This window comes from Glycine max, chromosome 2, assembly GCF_000004515.6.
Source record: "Glycine max cultivar Williams 82 chromosome 2, Glycine_max_v4.0, whole genome shotgun sequence".
Lineage (NCBI taxonomy): Eukaryota > Viridiplantae > Streptophyta > Magnoliopsida > Fabales > Fabaceae > Glycine > Glycine max.
The window spans coordinates 39,723,581-39,743,052 of NC_016089.4; the positions used below are offsets into that span (position 1 = coordinate 39,723,581).

Here is a 19,472-nt window from a genome sequence, read left to right on the forward strand (position 1 = left end):
TTGGATTAGTGGGTTGAACCATAGTTGAAATTCACTAATCATAATTAGTAAAATTTTGACTCCAAATTTGGCTCCACAAATTCAAATTCAAATTCAAGTGAAATTTGAATAGAAATTCAATTTTCCCTCCAATTTTGTGTGACACTTAGGCTATAAATAGAGGTGTTGTATGTGCATTTTGCAACTTTGATCATTTGAGAAATTAGACTTCAAAGTTCATACCTCATTCTCCCTCTTCTCTCTCTCAAAATTTTGTTCCCCTCTCTCCCTCTCCCTCCACTCATCTTCTCCTACCTTCAAGCTTTTATCCATGGCTTCCTATGGTGGTAAGTTTGTTCTTGACTCATCTTCTCCTTGAAGTGGTGTCTCCAATCACCTTTCCTCCTTCTTCATTCTGCTTCCATTGATCTTCAAGAAGCAAAGGACTTCATTGATGAAGAAGATCCGGGGCTTACAAGCTCTATATGGAGCTACATTATGTGGTATCAGAGCATCTTCATCTAGGTGATGTTCTTTTGCTTCCTTTATCTTTTGTTTGGTCAATTCACTTTAATTCCTTGTTCTTCATCGTCTTCTCCATGTATCTCCTCCATTGTCTTGCGGTTTGGTTCTGTTTATAGTAGATTCAAAAAAATAAACCGATTAAATCTTTGATCTACACTTGTTCTTGCATTTCTATGGTTCAAATTTTATAGATCTACTCTTGAATCATGTTTTTGTGTTGATTTTAGGTTCTATCATTTTTCAGTCATAATCTTCTTGTGCTGAACTTTTGGATCTCAATTTTCTTTCAAAATATTGATTAGAAAAGAAAACACAAAAATCTAAGTGTAAATCACTTCATTCATGTTGTCTTAGAGTCATGTTTAGTCATAATAATTGTCACGTTATATTCTAAATTTGTGCTGAATTTTGATTTTGTTGATTGAATTCTAGATACATTTTTTCATGTATTCTTGCAATTGTTAGACTATCATTTGAATTTTGGATCTAATTCATGCATGTTATAGAGTTCATAACATGTTCTAAATCAATTCCTAGAAGTAGTCTTGTTGTTGAACTTTTCTTGTTTTCAAAGTTTCCTATATGATGCCTATGAAGAAATTGAGTTGTGGCTGGATTTGTGAATCAAAATAAGTCTTAAACTCTCTTGAATTGTGTTATCCAAGACAATTGAGCATAAGCAAACACAAATTGTAACTATCCAAGCCTTAAGCAACATAAACACTACTATTGATTTTTGGGTTGAAATTCTAGTTGTTGTCAATTCTGGCATACTGTCTTCTTAACTCCGCTATGGCTTGAATACTTCGAATTTTGAGCTGAAATTTTAATTGGAAAAAATAGACATCTGGACGACAACAATGGAAAAAGAATGAACAAAAACGAAAAATAAATGAGCGAGAAAAGGTGATAAAGATTAACATCAAAATACACGTCCAGAACAGTAAAAAAAGTCAAAAATAAATGTATGTGCTTGATTTGCTTGAAAATTGTTCATTATTTTGAGTTGTATTACAAGCCTAATTGACTTCTTAGAGTTTTTCATCTTTTAAATGTGTTTCCAAATTGACATAACTAGAATTTTGCTTTGAGCCTTGCTTTTAATTTGTCAATCTAATCTGGTGGCATTCTAGGACTTCTTTTCCGTTCCACCTTGGCTTGTGGTGCTATCCTTTTGCTTTATTTTTCCTTGAATCTCATTGAATTAATGTCATGTTAAATTTTCTTTTGGTTTGGCTTTCATTTCATCTTTTGGTTTCTTGCTTGTCTTTTTCTTTTTTTTTTTGTGTTTAAGTTATGCCTACAATAAGGATTAGAAGAGAAAATTAGTGCATTGTTTGAAGGAATATTTTTAAGTCTTGGAGGTAAACCATCCTAGGAGCACCATTGGATTTGAAGCAACCAAAGTCTCACCAAATTTTGAGTGAAACACTTGAGAAAACAAACAAGCATTGAAGACAAATTTGAAGGCCTTAATTGCTTTGTTAAATTTGTTGTAATAGAACAATTGAGTGCTGAATTTTTTCTATTGCAATTCCTTGTATTTGGATATTCTTCAGGGGTGTATTGGGAGTCTCCAAGAGACCCCTCAAACCTCTATTTGTGTGTAACAGCTTAGTGTAAACCGTGTAGACCAGTTGGGACCTCCAAAGGGTCATCCAAGCCTTCACATAGGAAACCGTTTAGCTTGCTTTAAATTTCCTTTACCTTTCATTGTCAAACCGCCTAGATAGCTTGTTTTTTACCAATTAGTTTTTACCTTATCTTTCACACCTCTTTTAGTGTTTATTTTGGCTAGTTTCAACCATATTTTCTTTTACCTTTTGTTTTCAAACCCCCAACAAGAAAGAAAAAGGTGAGGGTTCTACCCCCAACAACTTAGGAACCAACATGAGTCTTCATTCTTCATCTAGTGTTAATGGTGAGGGTTCTACTCCCAAGGACCCCTTGTATAGCATATTAGATGAATTGAGATACCTTAAATTGTGAAAAGAAAAATAAGAGAGAAAAGAAAAAGGAAAAAAAAGTGGAAGAAATAAATCAAGATGAAAGAGAAAATAAGAGAAAAAGAAAGAAGGAAATTAATGAAAGAATTAATAAGAGAAAGAAATGCTTCCTATGGTAGTCATGAGTCTTGTAAAAGTTTAAGTGAAGAGTTAAGTGACTACTATGGAGGGAGACATATGTCCCATACTAGACCCCACTCCCAAAGAGGAGAAAAGGATAGAAGGTCTCAAGAGGTTAGCATTAGCCTCTCATATTTCCATAGAAAAGATAATGTTGAAGCCTACCTAGATTGAGAAATGAAGGTTGAATAACCCTTTGCTTGTCATCATATTAGTGAAGAGAGAAAAGTTCCATTAGCTACCCTTAGCTTCCAAGGGTATGCCCTCTATTGGTGGACTTTCCTTGTTAGGGAAAGAAGGATTCATAGGGATCCTCCAGTAGAGTATTGGAATTATCTTAAGAGTATCCTTAGGAAGAGGCACATTCCCTCCTATTATGAAAGAGAGCTTATGGACAAGCTCGCTTAGACAAGGGAGTATGAATGTTGAAGAATATAGACAACAAATGAAACTACTCCTTTTAAGAGCTGGACTTAGGTAGAAGGAAAAAACAAGCATAGCTAGGTTCCTTAGTGGGCTTAATATAGAAGTGAGGGATAAGGTTAAACTCCTTCCATATAGGGACCTAGATGAGTTATTCCAACTTTGTATAAGAGGAGCAACAACTTAAAAGAAAGTCTTCTTCAAAATCTTATGATTTTCACTCTTATCCAAGGAAGGACCAAGCCCAAGAAATTTTTGGGGTTGCACCTTCAAAACCCAAGGAAGATGAGGGTAAGACCATAAAGAAACTCACCCCTAAGACTAGTTCCCAAGCAAGGACTAGCAACATTAAATGCTTCAAATGTCTTGGGAGAGGTCACATTTCCTATCAATGCCCCACAAAGAAAATCATGATTATGAGGGGTCAAGAGGAGACTACTTCTTCCCCTTCCTCTAGTGGAAGTGAAGATGAAGCAAGGGGTGAATAGTTTGGTGAGGAAGTATATCCCCATGAAGAAGGTGACCTCCTAATGATTAGAGGGCTCCTTGGAGGCCAATCTTATGATCTATCCCAATCCCAAAGAGAGAACATCTTTCATACAAGATGCAAAATTTTAGATAAAACTTGTTCTCTCATTGTGGATAGTGAATCTTGTTACAATTGTTGTAGCACAAGATTAGTTTCCAAGTTGAACCTCATTATCATTCCCCACCCAAAACCTTATAAACTTCAATGGCACAATGAGCAAGGGTAAATGATAGTTAACCAACAAGTGAAGGTGCATTTCTACATTGGGATATATAAGGAAGAAGTTATTTGTGATATAGTTCCCATGGAGGCAAGGCATATTCTCTTAGGAAGGTCATGGAAATTTAATAGGAAGATCATTTACAATGTCCTAACTAATGAGATTACCCTTACCCATCTTGGCACTAAATTTGTGTTGCATCCTCAAACACCCTCACGGGTAGCTAAGGATCAACTTACAATGAAGGACAAGAGGGATGATGAAAAATTAGAAAAAGAAAAGAAAAAAAAAAGATAGTGAGGCCTTAGCTCCAAAGGTCAAGGAGAAGGAAAAAGATAGAGGGTGTTCCTCTAAGAAAGTTGTAAAGAAGGAGAGTCATTTTGCAACAAAAGGAGATATTAAGAGAGCTCTTCTTCTCAAGCAATCTTTCTACCTTCTCTTCTCAAGGGAGACTTCCCTTGGCATTGCCACAATTCCCACACTTGAGACCATTCCCCCAAAGGTCCAAGAACTTTTACAGCAAAAATTCTTTTGGCCCGATATGAAAAAAGATGTCCATAGGTATTCCACTAGGTGTGTGGCTTGTTTACAAGCCAAGTCTAGGGTGATGTCTCATGGGTTATACGCACCCTTACCCATTCCATCTGCACCCTGGGTAGATATTAGTATGGACTTTGTCCTTGGGCTTCCTAGGACCCAAAGGGGTGTAGACTCTATCTTTGTGGTGGTTGATAGGTTTAGCAAGATGGCACATTTCATACCATGCCACAAGGTAGATGGTGTTAGTCACATCTCAAGACTCTTCTTTAGAGAAGTTATGAGGCTTCATGGTTTGTCTAAGACTATTGTGCCTGATAGAGATGCTATTTTCCTTAGCCATTTTTGGAAAACTTTATGGGCTAAGCTAGGAACTAAGCTTCTTTTCTCCACCACTTGTCACCCATAGACTAATGGGCAGACAGAGGTAGTGAGTAGATTTCTATCCACATTGTTAAGGGCTCTCCTAAAGGCAATTACAAGTCATGGAATGAGTATCTTCCTCATGTGGAGTTTTCCTATAACATGAAGGTTCATAGAACTACCAAGTAGTCACCTTTTGAAGTTGTCTATGGGTTCAATCATCTCACACCTTTGGACATAATTCCCCTTCCACTTGACACTTCTTTTATACATAAAGAAAAGGTATCTAGGTTAGAGTTTATGAAGAAATTACATGAGAAGGTTAGGAACCAAATAGAGAACCAAATAAAGGTGTATGCAACTAAAGGCAATAGAGGAAGGAAGGAGTTAGTGCTTAATGAAGGGGATTGGGTTTGGCTCCATCTTAGGAATAATAAATTTCCTACTAAGAGAAAGTACAAACTTAGCCCCAAAAGTGATGGGCCTTTTTAGGTCTTGAAGAGGATCAACAACAATGCTTATAGGTTGGACCTCCCAGAGGAGTATGGAGTTAGCAACACTTTTAACATTACTGATTTGGTTCCTTTTGTAGGTGTAGCTAATTCAGATGATGAGGGGTCTGTAGATTTAAGGACAAATCATCTTCAAAAGGGAGGGGATGATGCAATCCTCCTAAGGATGGGACCCATCACCAGAGTCATGGTTAGAAGACTCAGGACGATTGGGTCAGGGATACAGGAGAAGGCCTTAGGGTTCTCATGAGCATTAGGGTAGATTTTGAGCTCATGGGCTAAGTATGAACCCATTTATCTTTGTACATATTAGACTAGGATTTCATTTTTTTTTGGGCTTTGTATTTAGGGCTCCATAGTGTAGGAAGGGTACCCCACAAGTTTAGGGTATCCTAGTAATGTAGGATTTTTCAGCCCTTGTATTTTAGGGCACCTAGACTAGTTTTTGTATTAGGGGTAGTTTTGTAATTTTACATAAATCAAGTGCATCATTTGATGTGTGTGTTGGGAGATAAATTTAATTGAATTGGGAGAATCTGAATCCAATTAAATTTCGGACCAGCCTAAGGGGAAAGTGGGCATTTGCTTGCTACACCTTATTGTCACATCATATAGTCACATTTTGTGCATGTCCTCCATGCTTTACATATCTCATAACACCTAAACACACTTAGTGGAGAATCTTGAATTTGATCTTGGATTAGTAGGCTGAATCATTGCTGAAATTTACTATTCATAATTAGTGAAATTTTGGCTCCAATTTTGGCTCCCCAAATTCAAATTCAAGTGAAATTTGAATAGAAATTCACATTTTCCTCCAATTTTATGTGACACTTAGGTTATAAATAGAGGGCTTGTGTGTGTATTTTGTAACTTTGATCATTTGAGAAAATAGACTTCAAAGTTCATACCTCATTCTCCCTCCTCTCTCTCAAAATTTCATTCCCCTCTCCCCCTCTCCCTCCACTCATGTTCTCCTACCTTCAAGTTCTTATCCATGACTTCCTATGGTGGTGAGTTTGTTTTTGAATCATATTCTCCTTGAAGTGGTGTCTTCAATCACCTATCCTCCTTCTTTATTCTGTTATCATTGATCTTCAAGAAGCAAAGGACTTTATTGACAAAGAAGATCCAAGGCTTACAAGCTCTACATGGAACTACATTTATTGGAACCTGAACTATTATTTTGGATGTGCCTGCTTTATAGCTTCTGTTGTAATTTTATTGGTTGAGGCACTTATATATTGTCACTTTGCACTCATTAATATCCAACAAACTTTAATCTCATAACAATGAAGTTAAATATTAATAATTTTGTTTAGGTAGAAAATGACATGTAAATTTAATGATCAGTGATAGCAGTGTGTTTGGAACTTTGAATTTAACTAAACACCAATCCATCAATCCCACTGCTTCTATTTTTATTGTATTGAAAAGGGAGAGTTTGGGTTTACAAGATTCCAAGCAGGTTTTCAAACATTGTTTAGTGTTTTCTTTGTTTATCCGTTTAATGTATGCTTTGATTAAAAAAGTTTATACACTTACGTTTGCAAGAACTTCATTTTATAAACTAAGTTTGCATAAACAACATTCATTTTTTTATTATTTCAAATTGATTTTTGAGGTGAAATTGAGATAAAATTCAATTTACAATAAGATCCAACTAAAATCAAATAAGACTTCTAATTTTTTATCAGACATTCGGCCCCCAAAAACATGCCTTTAGCCATCCGCTACAGACATTTAAATAAACTAATTGTGAGAAAAAAATAAATTGATGAATTCATATCCAATGATGTATCAACATTTTTACAAAATCATAAACAGTAGGTGTTCTTTGCCAATGCAAGGTACTTGCAGTTAGCTTACTGATGAGACTGAACATTGTGTGTAAAATTTCCTTTCATCCAACAATGCTAGCTATGTCACCTGTGACTAACTGAATACTCTTTATTTGGTATTCAGTTACTCACTACTACAAAAGTCATTTTTTAAGACGCGTGTTCTAAGGCGGTTGTTTAAAACCGTCTTAGAATATGAAGCTGTGGCAATTTTGTAATAAAAGAGAAAAATTTTGTCTTTAACGTCGTACATTCTAAGGCGGTTATAAACGACCGTCTTAGAATTTCCTTCGGTGGCAATTTTGTAATTACCAGAAAGTAAGACAACAACGTTTTTACGAAAGACTGTCTTTGTATATCTTTTTACTTTTTAACCTAGCCCACGAAGGTTCTTTCGTTCTTACGCCGCTCTCTCATCCGTGGTCACCCTCTCCTTCAACCGCAGTCTTACGCCGTCGTTTCGTTCTTACGCTGCCCTCTCCTTCAACCGCAATCTCTTGGAAACAAAACCCCCCATCACACAGTGTCTCCCAACGCAACGAAGAAGAGGGAAAGCTACAAAGAAAGTCATATCAAGGACACTGATGCTTTTCCTTTTGGGACTGTTACTTCAAGGTATGTTCTCGTGCTTTTCTTCCATTTCATTACCTTCTCAACCAGCTAAAATATTTGACTAAAACTTATGCATGTTGTGGGTATTTCCATGGGCACGACAAACTAACATATGGAGTTAGCAAGGGTTAACAACTTAACTAGTTCCAGCAACGAAACTGGGTCTCTTTAATTTTGTGGATGGTTCCAGCTAAAATCTTGATGGGGTTGAAGTTTTTTATTTTCTTTAATTTTGAGTGCCTATTTTTTTTTAAAGGAACCCGATATTTTTTTCTCGACTGCAGGTATCACATTGTATTGAATTTTGAATTGTCCGTTTGGACAGTTTGGGAAGACAATTTTTTTTTACTTCATTTTGACTTACAAGTCAAGTATGTTGTGTTATTTTTTATTATATTTCGGTCACTGCATCTTGCTTTGTTCTCTGGGTGCATACATGAGCGGTGTCAATTGATGTCACCGCTTTGATGTCGTGTACTTGGAGACCAAAGTGAAATGCTGCCGAAATTTAGTCAAATTTAACATAACCGCCTTAACTTGTTTGTTTGAATGAAGTAAAAAACTGTCTTCCTGAACGGGGTAGGGTCACACCTTTTTACAATAAAAAAGAGAGGTTCGCATGCATATCAGATAATGAACCTCGTTTGACAGTACACCAAATATGGATCGGAGTTGGATGAAAAGACCACGCATAACTGAAGAGTACGAGAATGGGGTTGAAGATTTCTTGCAATTTGCCAAACAAAATGCTCCAGACTTTCGTGGGGTATACTTCTGTCCATGTGTGAAATGTTTGAATGGTCGACGACAATCTTTGGATGACATTAGAACACATCTGATATGTGATGGTATCTGTCCTACTTATACAAGATGGATATGGCATGGTGAGTTATCAGAAATGTCATCAACCCCTGGAAATGTTGGAGTTCATGAAGAAGTTGGTGATCGTATAGAAGACATGCTACGCGATCTTGGACAAGAGGGTTTTAGGTAAACACATGCACCATATTATGAAAAGTTAGATAATGATTCAAAGACACCGTTGTATGTTGGATGCACTAAGTATACACGGTTGTCAGGGGTGTTAGCTTTGGTGAATTTGAAAGCAAGATTTGGGTGGAGTGACAAAAGCTTCAACGAATTACTGTTGTTATTGAAGAATATGCTTCCTGAAGATAACACGCTACCGAAGAATCATTACGAGGCAAAGAAGATATTATGTCCTGTTGGAATGGAATACCAAAAAATACATGCTTGCCCTAACAATTGTATCTTGTATAGGCATGAGTATGCTGAACTGCGCAACTGCCCTACATGTGGCGTGTCACGCTACAAAGTAAACTCCAACGATTGCGGTGAAGATGCAACTACATACAAAGATCGTCCATCCAAAGTTTGTTGGTATCTTCCAGTAATACCAAGGTTTAAGCGATTGTTTGCTAATGCAGAAGACGCGAAAAATCTAACATGGCATGCTGATGGCAGGATCAAAGATGGATTGCTCCATCATCCTGATGATTCTCCTCAATGGAAAACAATTGATCATCTGTATCCGGAGTTTAGCCAAGATCCCAGAAACCTAAGGGTTGGTCTTGCTTCGGATGGAATGAATCCATTTGGAAACTTGAGCTGCAATCATAGCTCGTGGCCTGTTTTGCTAATAATCTACAACCTCTCTCCTTGGTTGTGCATCAAGCGGAAGTACATTATGATGTCTATGATGATAGCTGGTCCAAGACAACCAAGAAATGACATTGATGTGTATCATGCTCCCTTGATTGAAGACCTCAGAAAATTGTGGGTAGAAGGGGTTGATGTGTATGATGGGAATGCTCATGAGACCTTCAAGTTGCGTGCCTTGATATTTTGTACCATTAATGACTTTCCAGCATATGGTAATTTGAGTGGATATAGTGTGAAAGGCCACCATGCATGTCCCATATGTGAGAAAGACACAAGTTACATCCAATTAAAGCATGGCAAAAAGACAGTGTATACAAGACACCGAAGATTTTTAAAACCTTTTCACCCATATAGGCGAATGAAGAAAGCCTTTAATGGGATATCTGAGATTGACAGTGCACCGATTCCTTTGTTAGGTGTTGAAGTTCTTGATCGGGTGAACAACATTACCGTTATCTATGGGAAGACACAAAAAAAGGATGGCTTTGCAAACAAAATTTGGAAGAAAAGGTCCATCTTTTTTTATCTGCCTTACTGGTGCAATTTACATGTGAGACATTGTTTAGATGTTATGCATGTTGAGAAAAATGTCTGTGATATTTTGGTTGGGACACTGCTTAACATTAAAGGGAAGACAAAAGATGATTTGAAATGTCGTCAAGATCTAGCAGAAATGGGCATACGTCAACAGTTGCATCCAGTGTCAAAAGGGCTTCGAACATATTTACCGCCAGCATGTCATACGATGTCAACGTCTGAGAAAAAAAGTTTTTGTCATTGTTTGAAAAATCTTAAAGTCCCACAAGGATACTCTTCAAATATCAAGAGCCTTGTATCTGTGACTGAAATGAAGTTGGTTGGTTTGAAGTCGCATGATTGTCATGTTTTAATGCAGCAATTGTTGTCTGTTGCCATTCGTGGTATATTGCCTGACAAAGTAAGGGTTGCAATAACTTGATTGTGTTTTTTCTTCAATGCCATCTGTAGCAAAGTCATCGACCCGAAACCGTTGGATGATTTGGAAAATGAGGCTTCGATTATCATTTGTCAGTTGGAGATGTATTTTCCACCAGCCTTTTTTGACATAATGGTTCACTTGGTTGTTCATCTGGTTCGAGAAATACGGTTGTGCGGGCCCGTGTATCTGCGGTGGATGTATCCGGTGGAGCAGTACATGAAGGTATTGAAAAGTTATACCAAGAATCAATATCGGCCAGAAGCAAGCATTGTTGAAAGGTACGTGGCAGAAGAAACTATTGAGTTTTGTTCTGACTACATTGAAAATGCTTCACCTGTGGGTCTTCCTCTAAGTCGTCACAAGTCTAGCCACCAAGGTAGGGGGACACGAGGATTCAATGTTGTAACCATGGATCGCCAGCAATTGTCACAAGCACATTTATATGTACTAAACAACACAACTGAAGTTATACCATACATAGATGCTCACAAAGAATATGTTACAGCTTGTCACCCAACCATGAATATGATGTGTGTGTTGCAAGAGCACAATAAGAGTTTCGTCAATTGGTTTAGAAAAACAATATTTGCTAGCGACAGCGCTTCTAAGACATTATCATTGTTAGATGTTGGGCCTAATCTCAATGTCTTAACTTGGAAGGGGTATGATATCAACAATTATTCTTTCTACACAAAATCCCAGGATGATAACAGCACTGTGCAAAACTGTGGAGTAACGATTGATGCTCATTCGGAGCACTTTAGTAGTGCATTAGATAATCATCCTATTCGAGCATCCATGCCTTATTATGGACTAATTAAGGAAATCTGGGAGCTTGATTATGGTGAATTTAGAGTGCCTGTTTTCAAGTGCCAATGGGTTAATGGAAATGCTGGTGTTCGACAAGACAAAATGGGTTTTACTTTGGTTGACCTTCAAAAGATTGGTTACAAGGACGAGCCATTCATCCTAGCAGCACAAGCAAGACAGGTGTTTTACGTTGAAGATCCCAGTGACGCGAGATGGTCAGTGGTTCTTCAGGGTAAAACAACTGGTATCCCTCCCGATATTGATGCTTCAACCCTTGATGTTAACGACATCCTGACGTTCTGCACAGAAATGCCTTCGGTAAATGCTGAAAATGAAGAGGATGATGTATTTGCAAATCGGATCGATCATGATGAAGGTTTATGGGAAAATATTGCTACTTGAATGTGGTATATAACCCAAATTTTCTTTATGTTGTCCATTGTGATTTTCAATTTGCTATTATTTGTCTTTCATTATAATTTCAATTTCATACTTGTATGTTGTGACAATTAAGTTGGCATAATTAATTTTTCTTTTTTATTGCAGCCATGACAACACCCCCGAGATCCCCTCCACCACCAGATTCTCCTAGTGCAACCACAAAAAGGATGACTAGGCAAACTACCAGGCTTCGAAGGTTGACTGCACGAAGGTTATATCAAGCACGACCTACTGTCCACGTCAACACTAGTATTGGTAGAGGATCTGGCCCGCATAAAGAAAAATTCCATAGTTACTTAGGGGTAGGGGCGCGGGAGAAAATCCCTATTGTTCATGCTACTTGGAAAGATGTCCCCGACACTCTAAAAGTTATTGTATGGGATGACATTTTGGTAAGTCCACTCAATTGGTAACGAGTTTACTTTTGTGTATATTTAATGCCTATGGAAATTTGGTTTATGCAATTACTAATTGAAAAGTATTTATTATTTTAGGCCAAATTTGATATTCCTGAAGGTTTAACTGCGAAGAAGAAGGTTATGTCCACGGTTGCGACAAGATGGAGGCAATTTAAGTCCTCCCTGACCTCCAGATATGTATACAATGACAAAGACGATCAACAAAACATTGATCCATCTGCTAAGTATGGTTTCGATCGAGAAACATGGGAATCATTTTCAAAGACTCGACAGACACCTACTTGGAAGGTTTAAATTGAATTGTTTTTACTCAACATTTAACTTATTTAATTGTTGTCAAAGTTTTGATATATTGACTTGTATTTAATAATGCTGACAGGGAATCCGTAAAAAAGCACAGGAAATTCAAAAATTCAACGACTGTCCCCACGTACTGTCTCGTGAAGGGTACGACGTGCTTGAAAAAAAATTGATGGCCGAGAAAACAAAGTCAAGAGTGAATCAAGGTGATGGTACTGACAATACAGATGTGGTCGGCGACCCTCCATCCCCTATTGCAAGACATCTGAAGTGGAAGAAGGCTAGAACTAACAAATTTGGGCAAATGGCATCTGCTGCAACTCAAGAAATCGCAAACAAAATTGTAAGCTCAATATATGTCACCCTTAAAAATTTTAAGTTGTAATGACACTTATAAGTTTACTTGTTGTGATTGTTACAGGATGATTTGCAGGAACAATCAACACAGGGAACTTTTGTCCCGCATGGTCGTGAAGACATTCTGAACACTGCCATTGGCCGTCCAGAGCACCCAGGTTGGGTTCGTGTTGCTGGACATGGTGTCACTATAGGTAATTACTATGGACCGCGTGGTAGTGGCTCCAACACTTCTTCGGCAACGATGACCGCAGATAAATTGGTGGAAATCATAGGAAGTATAAAGCAAGAGTTGAGGAAAGAGGTAGAAGATGAAAACAAACGGACTATCGACTTATTGCAAAAGTAGTTGGATGCGATCAAGAGTGAGTTATCACAAATTCAAACGCAACAATCAGCTCCTTTTAGACCGTCTATCCCTAATGTATTGGTTGCACGTGTCAGCACCAAAGAAAGTTGTGCCGAGGCTGCTGCAAATGTTGTTGCTAAGGAGCAGTCTACACTTGATGCTTCTATTGTGGGGTTATACATTGTGTGTGGCGATAGTACACAGGTGGTGGCTGCGGGAAAAATGTATGGAGTTGGTGGCATTATACACAATGTTGCTTACGCAGATGATGTAGTAAGGATTTGTGTTGAGACAATTTATGATGGTGACGCTAGTGTCCCATTTCCAACTTCAGAGATTCAGTATGTCAGGGACGCGAGTAGCACATTCATTGCATGGCCCAGACATCTAGTGAAGCCTATAACTGATGTAAGTAATATAATTATCGCCCTGCCTAATGTCATTTAATTGAATACAAATTTGGTAATACACCATTTGTGATTAACTTTACTACTTATTTTGTTGTACCATATAGGATTCAAATCATAATGCGCGTCTGCCACTTGGACGTCTTGGTGAGGCTGAGGTTGCAGCTGAAGCTAATCCGTTGGGCGAATTGATGAAGAGATTATTTTACGTGTACAAGAGTCCAGTGGAAGTGTCGTGGGAGGCAACGCAATTTGGACTTCCTGATGTTGGGGCAAATTTTTTCATCACACATGCTGATCTAGCGGAAATAATATTAGGTGACAAGTGTTTGAACATATCTATCCTGCAGCTGCAGACCATGTAAGTCATTTTTCGTCAACCTTTATGTTTGATTACGTCATAACCAACATTGTTGAATCTAAAACATTTACAATATTCATGACTTGTGTTGGAAATAGTTTTATGAATAACTGTGGTAGAAGCAAAGTTGATCAGACACTGTATGGTCTGTTGGAGCCTCAATCTATACACAATGCTAAGGACAGACGTGAAAAATGCCAACAATACATTCAAACATGGGTCAAGGAATCACAAAGGCAGTTGTACTTAGGAACTTACTTGCATCAATAAGTTGAATTGTTCTTGTAATTGAAGTCGTTTTTTTTGCTTGAATAAAAACCTAATTGCACTTGTCAACTTCAGGGCACATTGGCAACTATTTGTTTTGTGTCCAAGGGAAAACACGGCTGTTTGGTTTTGTTCTCTGAGGAAGAAGCCAGATATTAACATCAAAGCCACAATTAACAGGTTCTATTCAAATATACAAATGATGGTTTGTGGAGGTAACTGTTGTTACATATTCAGAAATAATGGTTGTCATATATGTGGTTGTTTGTATTTTTTTTACTAGTGCAATGAAGACAATAACCAGTTCTTTCGAAGGCATGTCTAATCAACCTACACCTCGGTGGGTTGAACCAAAGGTTAGCAATTATTGAAGTTCTACCTGTTTCTAATTAAGCGTTTGTACATGTTGAAGTCTTGCATCTTAACTAACAATTTTCACTGTTAAATTTAGAGCCATGTCCAAACTGGAGCGTACGAGTGCGGATATTATGTGATGCATTGGATGTGGTGCATAGTGACTGGTGGATTAAAGGATGACTGGAACAAGGTATACGTAATGCATGGACTTACAATTGTAGGTTTGGTTAATATTTGTTAAGTTACTAATAATGTCATCAATTCTTAAATTTGTAGTGGTTTTCTGATGGATCATCGTTAGACGTGGAGGCCATCACCACACTTCGCCAGAAATGGGCAACATTCTTTTTAAGTATTAGGAAAAGCGGATGCTAAAGAGGATTTTCATTATGTAGTAGAACATTTTTAGTGTGATTACATCATTTCGTTTAAAATTTCAAACAATTGTTTCATGTGACATTAATGGTTGCAAACAAACTACTTGATGATTCGGTTAGCTAAGTGTATATGAAAGGCACAATTAAGGTCTCCATTGTTTATGCTTAAATTGTTTTAGTTTGTGGTTTTATTTTATTACAAAATATTCATTTTAATAGGATCAATGCAATTATTAGTTCATAGATTCATTTTAATAGGTGACTTTTGTTAGGGCTCATGTTTACTATATGATTAATTAATTTTACCACTTGTTTAGCTTGTTTCAAGTGTGATGCACTTGTTCAGTGTACTTGCATGGTGCATGTTAAATAATCGAAAGAAACAGCTAACAATGTAGACTTGGATGGCCTCGTCGTTATTGGTGGTGATGACTTAAACACTAATGTGTGCCTTCTTGCTGAGAATTTCAGGTTTGTAGCTGAATTTTATTTCTGTTGTAATCTGTGTCTTAGGACATTTCCATTCATGAATATGCATAGTCATCCTGCAGGTTTAATTGCTATAATATGGATTCATGCAGGAGCTAAAATTTATAAATAAGTTTAAAAAAGATGCATTAAAACCATTGAATTCATAACTCAGGTATGTATGACTTTTACCTGAGAGATTCAAGTTGCCTAAGGATGAAGTGCAAAGAATTAAGTGATTGGTTTTGGGTCTTTTTTAGGACAACATTGATATGAAAGGTTGGGGTTTGATAAAGTTTTGCTGTTGTTCTCACCACTGATAGATATTATATATTTTTTAGTGTCACATTTCTTGATATTTTGTTTCTAACAGTGGGGATTATGGTGATGTTATCACGGTGGAAATTCGAAGAAGAGTTCAAATTTTAGCAGATTCAAGTGTTGACCTGCTTGCATTTGAAACAGTGCCCAATAAGCTTGAAGCTGAGGTATCCTAAAGCTTTGGACAGCCAAATGCTAAAATCTATCCCCATGGTTCTTTTTTATCTCTGTAAAAAGTGTCATCCGTCTTTTAAAAATTATTGAATCATAATTTTTTTTTCTAACTTTACCCTTAATTAATATTTATGAGTGAGAGAAGATTAATAAAATCATAATAATATTTTTAATATTTTAAGGAAGGGTAATTCAGTCAAAGGAACTTGTTTTGCTTATAATCGAGGCTATCTAATGACATTCTTATTTCTTGTGCAATAACCTTAAAATGTAGATAATGAACGGAAATAAAATCCTTGATGATTGAAGAAATTCTGTTATATTTGTATAATTCATTTTGGTTGATGTGCTTTTGTTCCATGTTACCATGAAATGTGAATCACATAAACTTTTGATGGATGTTTTCTTTGAGTGAAGAAGTTTTCAACAAAATTTGGCCCAAATTTTGCCTTGCTTCCCTTGACCACTACAAAGCATTAATTTTTCGATTCTGGAGTTTCCATTGCTTTTGTGAAAGGGTAAAATCACTAGTAAAGCAACTATAATGAGTAACTCACTCAAGCATATATGATCAATTAAAATCCCGGAACAGGTACAAAATAATAGTTATCTAAAGCTAAATATTAGTATTGGACAATTAAATTTGTAAGCCTTCACTTGCAATGTTCATTTTTTTGTCTCGACTCCCGAATTTATCTAACTATATTGACTAAGCAGGCTTTTGCTCAGCTTCTGGAAGAAGAGGACATAAAGATTCCAGCATGGTTTTCTTTTAACTCATGGAGTTAATGTTGTTAGTGGTGATTCTTTAATGGAATGTGGCTCTATTGCTGAATCAGGTAATAAAGTTGTCGCTGTTGGAATCAACTGTACCCCACCAAGATTTATACATGGTCTAATTGTTTTGCTTAAGAGGGTAAAACTTAGGTTCTCTCATTTCCAATCAAATATGTTGTGTGTAGGCTAATTATTGAACGTATTTTTTTACACATCATAAATTCTTTTTTTGTTTTTTATAACCTCTCCTATTCTTTTAGGTCATTATTAGTATTGTTGTTTCAGTTCTAAAACTGTTAGTATTCACGTTGCCAAGTTGTTTTCATTTTGATAAGTCATGTACATTAGGGTGAATAATAAATGCACATGGAAAATGGCTTATATATATCTGTTAGTCATGTACATTAGGGTGAATAATAAATACTCATGGAGTTAAATGGCTTATTTTGATAAGTCTGTATAGGTTCAACCGTTCAAGAGTTGCATGATATTGTAAAAATAGCTTTCAACTATTTTTTATTTTTTTATGAAGATGGCTTATATGAATGGAAACTTCTCTGAGTAAAGTACTTAACCTATACCCTGATACAGTTTTCACATTAATGTGAAACTATTTGTCTCTAGAAATGTTGATAGTGTCATTTTCCCTTGTTTTTTTGTGTTACTTTCATGTAAGAAATGTGTCAATGTTAATAAGCTATTATATTATTATTATAGTTATGGGACTTGTCTTTGTGAAATACTTATTCTTGATTCACATATGATATCTTCAGGTGACTACAAAACCAATTGTTATATATCCAAACAGTGGGGAAACTTACGATGCTGACCTAAAGGAGTGGGTGGTAAGTTTATTTCATGTGGTTTTACTATTACAATTTAAAGGATAGGTAGGCCTACTTTGTCATCAAAATTGAAGAAAGGTCTATTATAGAATGTAAGTATCTAAATTATCATATAAAAAATGAACCACTATGCATTGGAAAATTGGATTTTGGAAATTATTCTGCTTGAATCAAGTAATGACAGATTTCACATCCTTTTATTAATAATTGTATACAAGTACATCTAAAGATTTTAAGGTAAGACTTAAATAGTTTTTTAGCCCCTATAATATTTATAGGGTTGTTTTCTTTTTGGTCCTCTTAATTTTTTTTTCCTGTTTTGGTCCTTATAAAATGTTTTTGTTTCATTTGGATCCCTGTCGTGGTTAGTGATGACATGGTGTTAATAGAGATTAGAAAATAGCCAAATGTTTCCTAAATTGTAGGACTAAAATGAAATTTTAATATAAGGACTCATCAAAACTTTACAATTTTATAGGAACTGAAACAATAACATCATGGACTAAAAAATAAAATTATAGGGGCCAATACAGGAAAAATATTAAGACGATCTTTCTTAATTTTATTCCAAATTTTGGGGTGATTTCTCATTTAACCTTACATGATGGAAAGTTAATAGATATGTAGTGATCTTGAAATTAATGTCTGCACTCATGTGTTGGACATAGTCAAGAGAGATTAGTGATTATTTAATCGTATTCAGCCTGTGCAATTTTCTATATTTCTTGGAACACAATAGCAAACAATGCATGTAACATAATATCATAAGAAATTAATGGAACCCACATGGACATGAATTCAGAAAAGTAAAAGTATATGCTTAACCTAACCTTTAATTCCTTAAGTTATGTTCCTGTTTTAAGCTATGTTTATCTAGTTTATTGTATTTTTCAAGTTATGAACTTGATGGTTGCTTAAAGTTGATAAGTACTTCATATTGTACACATCCTTATCTTTGAGAAAAACCACATATAGCATGGAGATAGTTTCTTAGAGATTCAATCATTTTAAAGAAAATATTGTGGGATATTTCTTGAGTTATGTATATTGTTGTGTTTTCAGCAAAATACTAATGTTACAGCAGACTGAAGTGCAGAAATTGCTAAAGCAATTAGCTGATGAGAGGTTTTCTGAGGCTTCAAATCATAGTTCCAATGTCAATCTTGTTGATAAATCAAGAAAAGTAAAGGTAAAGATTAAGCAGTATATTTTCTGATATATGACAACATTCCTTCCATTCCATTAATTGCTTTTATAAATGAAAGGCTCAAGAAAGTACAGAATATGATTTTAGGGAGTTTTTAAGTTGGTTGAAAAAGAAATTTGTTTAAGAGAAAGTAGGAAACTACATGGAAGCAAGAGATATTCTACAAAATATGGAAACTATCTACATCTGGCAACATAAAATTATTAAGTATATTCATAACTAGTGTGTACCTTAGAAACATGGGCAGAAAGAACTCCAAAGAGAAAGACAAATCCATATCCATGACAAATTTACAGAATGAAAAAACACCCTTGAAGAAGGTAGCATTCTGTTTCAACCAAGTACAACAAAGGGTTGCTCACAGTGCACTCCTAAAATTTTAGCTTCTCTGTCTTTACAAAGCCTTATATAATGAACTGTCATAAGACTAACTCTCCCAAAAGTGTAAGTTACTAGATAGAAGCCAATAATGGTTTTATATCTCTAACTGAATTAACATAATGTTCTAACACATTAATGCTCCCTAGGTGGCTAGGAATCCAATAAAGATGGTTCTGAAGAAAAATGGCTGACTTAGCATGCTTAAAAAAATATGCATGTCCTCATAAAACATGAAAATAAAATGGAAATGAAAATCTAAAATGTTTGTGAAGATACTCCCATAGTTTGTAGTTGTTAAAGTATAGATGAACTATTCTGGGTTTTTTATTTTTTAAATGTATTACTTATTAAAACTTCAATTTAGACTAAATGTTTGTGAAGATACTCCCATAGTTTGTAGCTGTTAAAGTTTTAAAATGGAAATATGCATTTGATAATTTGTATTTCAATAGAATATTTTATGTTAAAACCAAGTTAATATATAATTTTAATATGGGCCATGGGCCTGGATTTGATGATCTAATAGGTCTTGCGGAGGTTAATTAA

The 19,472-nt window shown here is 35.9% G+C and overlaps 1 protein-coding gene and 1 long non-coding RNA gene across 2 annotated transcripts; both read left to right on the forward strand.

The window, feature by feature from the left end:
- Positions 1-8,829: 8,829 nt before the first annotated feature.
- Positions 8,830-10,308, forward strand: LOC100809089 (uncharacterized). The gene has a single exon (XM_006575981.1). The coding sequence runs from the start codon at positions 8,830-8,832 to the stop codon at positions 10,306-10,308; it is 1,479 nt and encodes a 492-aa protein (XP_006576044.1).
- A 5,289-nt stretch (positions 10,309-15,597) lies between these two features.
- LOC102670351 (uncharacterized) lies at positions 15,598-17,340 on the forward strand. Its single transcript, XR_001387274.2, has 3 exons — positions 15,598-15,709; positions 16,434-16,555; positions 17,267-17,340. It is a non-coding gene; the product is annotated as an uncharacterized lncRNA (long non-coding RNA).
- Positions 17,341-19,472: the final 2,132 nt, after the last annotated feature.